The sequence below is a fragment of the Salpingoeca rosetta genome (genome assembly GCF_000188695.1).
Source record: "Salpingoeca rosetta unplaced genomic scaffold supercont1.22, whole genome shotgun sequence".
Classification (NCBI taxonomy): Eukaryota; class Choanoflagellata; order Craspedida; family Salpingoecidae; genus Salpingoeca; species Salpingoeca rosetta.
In genome coordinates, this window is record NW_004754912.1 from 1,210,571 (window position 1) to 1,218,185 (window position 7,615).

General features: G+C 59.0%; 2 protein-coding genes across 2 annotated transcripts in view; one reads left to right on the top strand and one right to left on the bottom strand.

Moving 5' to 3' along the window:
- The window catches only part of PTSG_07495 (uncharacterized protein), a gene marked incomplete at its 5' end in the record, with an annotated part of 9,938 nt that extends 4,171 nt beyond the window's left edge, over window positions 1-5,767 (bottom strand). The window contains 5 exons of the mRNA XM_004990944.1: window positions 132-187; window positions 372-412; window positions 1,005-4,712; window positions 4,959-5,012; window positions 5,692-5,767. Coding sequence (XP_004991001.1) covers window positions 132-187; window positions 372-412; window positions 1,005-4,712; window positions 4,959-5,012; window positions 5,692-5,767 — 3,935 coding nt within the window. The remainder of the gene's footprint in view (window positions 1-131; window positions 188-371; window positions 413-1,004; window positions 4,713-4,958; window positions 5,013-5,691) is intronic.
- The window catches only part of PTSG_07496 (hemagglutinin/amebocyte aggregation factor), a 12,757-nt gene continuing 10,369 nt past the window's right edge, over window positions 5,228-7,615 (top strand). The window contains exons 1-3 of the mRNA XM_004990945.1: window positions 5,228-6,751; window positions 6,954-7,186; window positions 7,379-7,433. Of these exons, the coding sequence (XP_004991002.1) occupies window positions 6,424-6,751; window positions 6,954-7,186; window positions 7,379-7,433 (616 nt within the window). The 5' untranslated portion in view covers window positions 5,228-6,423. The remainder of the gene's footprint in view (window positions 6,752-6,953; window positions 7,187-7,378; window positions 7,434-7,615) is intronic.

Genomic DNA, 7,615 nt, shown 5'->3' on the forward strand with positions numbered 1-7,615 from the left:
CAGACAGACAGAGACAGACAGACAGAGACAGACAGACAGAGACAGACAGAGACAGACAGAGAGACAGACAGAGACAGACAGAGAGACAAAACAGAGAGACAGAGAGATGGAAGGGCAGAAGGCGCACACACCGTTGACGAAACGCTTGGTCATTTGCCTCAGTCAGCCCATGTGCACTTGCGTTCATCTGAAGAAGAGTAGGGCGAGACGAGGGTGAGATGGGATGGAATGACATGAATCGGAGGGGAGTCACGTCCAGCAGTGGCGGAAGTCAGTCACACACACACACACACACACACACACACACACACACACACACACACACACACACACACACACACACACACACACACACACACACACACACACACATGAGACTTACCAGACACAGTACGGCGCTTGGTGCACGTCGCTGAGCACAAACAAAGCGTGTGGTGGACACGGTGATGCGGTGTCGATGTGTTTGAAATGTTCTCCTGTGAGGGCATCGCCAAGAGTGCGTGGAGCAGCAGCCACAACAGCAGCAGCAGCCGCCGCGGCCATCAAGACCTTGAAGCGGAGAAACGACAGACGTCTGCTCTCGTCCCACATTGTGCTCCGGCGCACTCAGGTATGCTCATGTGTGCTCGAGTGCTGCCGTGCTGGCGCTGTTCGATGTTGTTGCTTAGCTTGCTTGCTTGAGTGCTTGTTTTTTGCTTGCTTGTCGCTCATTGTGACCCTTCATTCCTTGCTAGATTTGTGATGTTGTCGTCATTGATGTGGGAGGACAGCAGACGCTGATGTGGTGGGCATGTTGGAGGGCAGTCATGGTTGAAGGTAACTTGGCACTGTGGTGGTGTGGTAGGTAGGCAGGCGCACATGACAACAAGGGCGCTTGCTCCAACCTTTCACACACACACACACCTACACACACACACGGACACACACACACACGGACACACACACACACACACACACACACATTCAAAGAAAGCTCGTTGGTCGGCTGCCTTGTCCAAAGGAACCCTGCGCACGCCTTGCGCGAGCGTGGTCATAAGAAGGTGGCTGGTCAACAGGCTTGGCATTCCACAGGCATGTCTTGTAGTCCAGCACATCCAGTGCCCTCACCGCCATGCTGCGATCCGGCTGTGACTCCGCCATCATGCCTTCCAACAGCAACCGCTCATCCCCAGGCTCGTGTCTGCTGCCCCGAAAGCTTGAAGTCCACGCCCGTGTGTCCGGATAGTCGTACTCCAGGTCGTCGTCTTCATCATCACCATCATCGCCGCCTGTTTCGCCATCGCCCCCGCGCAGATCAGCGTCCTCCTGCACATACCCATAATCATCGTCATACTCCTGCCCACGCCCGTCACCACCCTCCCAATGCTGATGCCTCACGCCGCTACTAGCGTCGTTGCGGTCGCCCGGCCTGTCGCTGCTGCGGACAGCACCCCGGTGTGATTGGCCGACGTGCACACGTCCGCCGTCCTCGGAGGCGGCGGAGGATGACACCGACACGTCGCAACCCGCAGTCAGCACCTCCCCAAGTTCACCATCCTCTCGCTCGACCAACACCGCACCTCTGTTCGTGTATGCATCTGGCTCCCCACGGTTGCCGTTGTTGTTGTTGTTGTTGTTGTTGTTGTTGTTGTTGTTGCTGCTGACATGCTGCTGGCCGCGGTCGCCCTCGTCCTCGCCCTCGCCTTCGTTGCCAACGAACCTGCCTGGCCCAACATAGTCGCCCAGTGGCCGCCACTTCCCATCCTCCTCCAGGGCATCCGATGTCTCCCACATGCTTCCTGTGTGCTGGGACACTGTTGTGGCGCACTGGTGTGAGCTGCTGGCGTCCCACTCATCGCCGGTCGAGTCTGTTACACTTGCGCCCATGCCCAGCCCAAACGAGTTGAGTAGGCGAAGGCGCTCGTCGTAGTCAAACAGGCTGTGGTGGCTGGACTCGGGCGCAGGGCTGAACACAAAGTCGATGCTCTCGCCACCACTCTCTCCTTGCTGAGCACCCCTTCTCCGATCACCCATGTCATCGTGGCTGCCACCGCCTTTGTCATCTCCAGGGGCTCGCCCTCGGCTGCGACTGCGACTGTGGCTGCAACCACTCATCAACGCGTCACCACGCCGACTGCTGCTCTTGCCATCACCATCACCGTCGCCATGCCCACCATCACCACCCTCCTTCGCTTCGTTCTCGTCGCTAGTCACAGTCGATGCGGATGACGATGTGGCTGACGATGAAGGTGACTGCCACGCATCCTGACCGTCGAGGGCCTGCTGCACCTCCATCAGTGCCACCAAGTCGCGCTGCATAGCGTCGTGGTCGTAGTCATACGCATGCTGCAGCAGCGGGTCTTGGGGCCCCAGGCTGCTCAGGTTGGCCGACAGCACGCTATTGCGCTGTGCGTCGCCTTGATCTCCATTTGCTTCGTCTTCCAAACTCGCACCACTCGTACCACTCGCTCTGCGACTGCTGCTGTTGCTGTTGTTGCTGTTGTTGTTGCTGTTGATGGTGGAAGGATTGGCCGTATCCGTATGGGGCCTGCCAGTTTTCCCGTCAACAGTCGAGCCGCCATCTGCCCTCTCGCTGCCGCCTGCCGGCTGGCTGCCGGTATCAGCGGACGAGGTGTTGGCGGTGTGGGGTGCTGTTGCCCTGCCGAGTAAGTGCGTCATTGTGCCGATGGTGGTGATGGACACGGCCGAGCAACTCATGTCCTCGGAGTGCTGCAGCTGTGAGCATCGCTGCAGGTGGCTGTGGCTTGGCGTTGCATCCGCTGCACTACGATCTGCAGTGCGACCACGTCCGCTCGCTTGCTGGTACTCTTCCTGGCTGTGCTGACTGCCGGCGGTCGTGCGTTGGCTGGAGACCATCGACGCCTGTGTCTCGTATGCCGGTGCCTTGGGTGCCGTGCTCGCAAGACTGGCCGTGCTCCGCCGCCCTGCTGCTGCCTGGCGTGCATGCGAATGCGTAGCTGGGACACGGGTCGCTGTGGACACACGGCCTGCTGCTGCTGTTGATGCTGCTGTTGGTGCTGAGGGGGTGGAGGTCATCACAGAGCGCAGAGGGTGCTGCGAGTCTAAGCGTGTGCGGGCATTACTGGCAGTGACCACGTGGCCCTGGATCTCGGCTTGCACGGCGCTGTCCGAGACGGCATTTCGGGGACCGCCAGCAAACCAGCTGTTGATGCGGCGCGTCATGACGTCCTGCCGCATCTGCGCGAAGAGTCGCGGGTTCATGTTGCGCATGAGGGCAGGCATGTCCATGCCGTAGCGAAGCCTGAGGTCACCCGCACCGTGAGAGGCCACCCCAATCCACTCGCCATCCTCCCTCACGTGGGTTTGCATGTGCATCTGGCTGCCGCGCGCCCGAGCCGCTGCGACGTTGCTGTCACTGTTCGCAGTACCGATGCCTGCAGCGGAGTGCCGGGGATACCTGGGTGGTGCCCCAATGCCGCCCCACGAGTTGCGGAGGTTGGGCAGCCCGGCATATGTGAAGCGGTACTCGGCTGGATGGGTGGGAACAGGCAGTCCACCAGCACCACCGGCACCACCGATGTGATGGTGCCACACGGGGAGGGAGGCCCGCCAGTTGTGCACCTCCTCCGCTGGTGTGCGTGCTGCGGCCAGCAGAATCTCCAGCGGGGATATGGAAGACAGGCCGCCGCCGCGGTGCAGGCTGCGTCGGTTCCAGGCTGCCGCTGCCGCTGCTGCAGACCTCATGGACGTGGACGACAATGGGCGCGGGTGCTGGTGATAGCGGCGGTGCGAGCCGCTGTTCCTGTTTCCGTTGGAGTTGGTGGAGGAGAGTGGGCGCTTGAAGCGCCTGCTTTTGCTGCTGCTGCCGCCGCCGCTGCTGAACTGGATGAGATCATCTCCATCGTCATCGATCCACCCTGCCTCGTCCTCTTCCACAAAGTCAAACGCGGGAGGCTCTTCCACCCGCACCTCGCCGCCCATGTGTGGGAAGTTGGTGCATTGGTAGTACAGCGTGGATGGTGCATCAAAGGGCACATGGAAGATGATCACGTCGCGGCCAACACCAGGCGCACCCGTCACGCCACGCACCCACGCAGCGTCGGCGCTGGTTCCGCCGTTCTGCGGCACCCCACCATGCGCCGACAGCGAGATGTGAAAGGGGTATTGCTGTGGCACGCCATCCAAGTGGAACTCGTACGTGTGCCCTCGTTCGAGATGGATCGCCTTCCCGGGCTCGTGTTTGCGCATGCCTTTCGTGCGCAGTGCAAAGCGAACCTTGGTAGCTGTACGCGGCTTGGCAAAGTCAGTGGCCCTGATACTGGTGCGGGTGGTGCTGGTGGCGGTGTCAGCGTTGCTGTCGTGGTTGCTGTTGGTGCTGCCGAACCACTTAGAGTGTGCTCTGCCGAATATGCTGGGCTTGTTGCGACTCACGTTGCGTCGGCTCGACCTTGCGCCAACCACGGCATCGCGGCGAAAGCTGTTCACAGCGGCGGCGGCTGTCGACGATGTGGTCGGCGCTTGTACGGTGTCGGGGCCAGCCGTGGGATCGCTGCCGTTGCCGCTTTCGACAGAGGAGCCTTTGGTAGTCGTGGTGGCGGCGGTGGTGGTGTCATCGACTGTCACGACCTTGACGTGGATGACGTTGGAAGGGATGTTGTACCCGAAACACCACCAAACGAAGCCTGCCGCAACACCAAGCACAACAACCATCACACACGGCACCAGCCATGCTGCCACAGCTGGCGACGAAGCTGATGACGATGAGGATGGCGGTGGCAATGGCGATGAAGGCGATGATGGGGGCAGTTGTTGTTCGCTGTCGTTCCTGATGCTGTTGTCGCTGTGTGTTGTCGATGCTGATGCTGGGGTGGAGACTGGTGTTGAAGGGTCTGCGGCACAAGGTGCGGGCACGAACGCCGACGTCGCCACCAGGAGTACCAGCAGCAGTAACAGCGGCCGCATACTTGTTGCTGCTGATGCCCTTGGCGTACACACACTTTCATCTGCTCGTCGCTGCGGTTGCTTCATCACCGGCTCGAGCGGGCCCAGCGCTGTGAAGGTGAAAACGGGTGAGGGTTGGTGGGACAAAGTCGAGGCAGATGTTGTTGTTGTTGTTGTTGTTGTTGTTGTGTGTTTGCGTGCGTACGTGTGCGTGTGCGTGCGTACGTGTGCGTGTGTGTGTTGTGTTGATTCGGGGAGGTGCGTGATAGGGGGTGTCATGTAAGGGTGTTTGTGTTGTGGTTGAGTTCCATTGTCGAAAATTCACCAAAGATGGCGCGGACACAGTGAGCGGACAGCATGATGACAGTCAGATCAGCAACTCAGCAGCTCGAACAACAGAAGCAGCAGCAGCCACGACTAGCACACAAAGCGCAATTGGGTGGGGTGTGCGACAGGCAGACTGCATGCCATGCCTGGCACGGCAAGCACGGCAGCAACGCTCCTGGGCTTTTGTCTTCTTGTGGCGAACAAGAGGAGAGGAGCATGTATGTACATAGTGTACACAGGTACACGCGCCCCAAGCAAAGGTCCTCCATGCCTCACCCAAGCAACAGTGGATGGTTGGTGCACGTGAGGTGGCAGCTTCTTGGCTGCTTGTGTTTCAGTCCGCAACAACAGCAAGTGACTGGCGAACCGCTTCTTTGGCCTCCTGACGACCAAAACTCCCCTGAAGTGGCGAATGCTGACACCAAAACGTGTGGCGAAGCCGTGTTTCGAAACCCGCCTGACATCCGATTTTCGGTGGTTTGTGCTTTGGAGCTGACCACTCGTCCTTCCTTCCCACCAGCGCATGCCCATGCTTCATGGGTTGTTGTTGTCCTTCCCCTCTGCCATGTGTCGCGCATCGAAATGCGCCCTGACGGCCGGACGGGCGGGCTTGTTTTGGGTGGCGGGCGAGAAGATTCTGTTCCCTCACCCAACCAACCAGCCAACCAACCAACCAACAACCAACCAACTGTTGTCCTGACCTGACTACAATTCACAAACCCAACTCGACCCTCACTCCATATGCGTGTCGGTTGCATCGCGGCCAGTTGTTGTTGTTTGGCGTTGCCACTTTACAGCCTTGCTTGCTCGACCGTTGGTGCTGCCTTCTGGTGCAACCTCTGACTGACCTGCTTGGAGACGAAATTTCAACACGCACGCCGACCCAGCGACAGCACAGCAGCCAACCGAAAGGCAAGCAAACGCCAGCGAGCACAAGGCTACAGTTGTTGCGACACATCTCCTGCCATTCACCCATTCATCCAGCCATCCATTCATCCACAGCAACAAGGACGATCGTCAACACCAACGGATGTCAGCGAGTGCCGCCCCGTGAACCCTTGTTCTCTTCTCAACCACAAGCCACACCACGCCACAGCGGCAGCAGCGAACCGATTCAGCTCAGCTGCACAAGGCAGATTTAACAACGCACCAAGCCAACAACAGCAGCCCGTTGCTTTGTCGACAACCGCGGCAATGACAATGGCGGGCGCAATCCGACGACACCGCTTTCAGCGGCACAGGGCAGCAGTCCTGTTCACCCTCGTGAGCGTGCTCGGCCTTCTCCACAACACACCCTCGGCAAGTGCCTGGCTCAACTCCCTGGACGGTGCCCTGACCTTCTCCTGCAGTGCTGGCCAGGGAATCAGCACGATGAAGTCGTACCACACCAACGACAAGGAGGATCGTCAGTGGGACTTTGGCTGTTCACCCGTCTCCACTGGTGATGCAGGCAGTGGTACCTGGTCTGGATACGTCAACTCGTACGACGGCGACATCGACTACACCTGCGGCTCAAACCAATGTGAGTGTTTCATTATGTGCGTGCGTGTGCGTGTGTGCATGCGTGTGTGTGCGTGCGTGTGCGTGTGTGCATGCGCGTGTGTGTGTGTGCGCGTGTGCGCGTGTGCATGCATGTGAGTGAGTGGAAGAGCGAGCGTGTGCGGTTTGAGCGTCAATGCACCCTCATCAAGACTTGCTCTGCGGCTGGGGTTGTTCTTCACCAGACATCACTGGGCTGTCCAGCGAACACAGCAACTCAAACGAAGATAGAATCTGGAAGGTCAAGTGCGCGAGCGTGAACAACGCCAAACTGATTGCTTGTCGCACGCACGCCGGGTACATCAATGACTACGACGACTCCATGAACTACGAGAGTGGCGATCGCATTCTCGTGGGAATCTTCGCCACGCACGACAATAGCAAGGAGGATCGACGCTTCAAGCCAAAGACTTGCCAGGTGCGCGTTGGTGACGTGTGTCGCTCTGCATTGTGTGGTCTGCTTTCGTGTTCTGTTTCATTGTGCTCATGTGCGTTTGTTCCTTGACATGGCATTGCTTTGCATTCTGCTGTCACCTTTCCCGCACTCTGTTGTGTTGTTGTGCGTGCCACTTACGGGCCACAATTGCATTATCACATATGATGATGACAGGTGGAGTGCAACCGGGATACCGGCTACCGCCTCAAGGACGGCCGCGAGTGTGAACGTACGCTCAACCGTCGCTCTCTCCGCGTGCATGCGTGTGTGCGTGTGTGTGTGTGTGCGTGTGTGTGTGTGCGTGTGTGTGTGTGTGCGTGTGTGTGTGTGTATGTGTGTGTGTGTGCGCGTGTGTGTGTGTGTATGTGTTTGTGTGTGTGTGCGTGCGTGTGTGCGCGCGTGTGTGTGTGT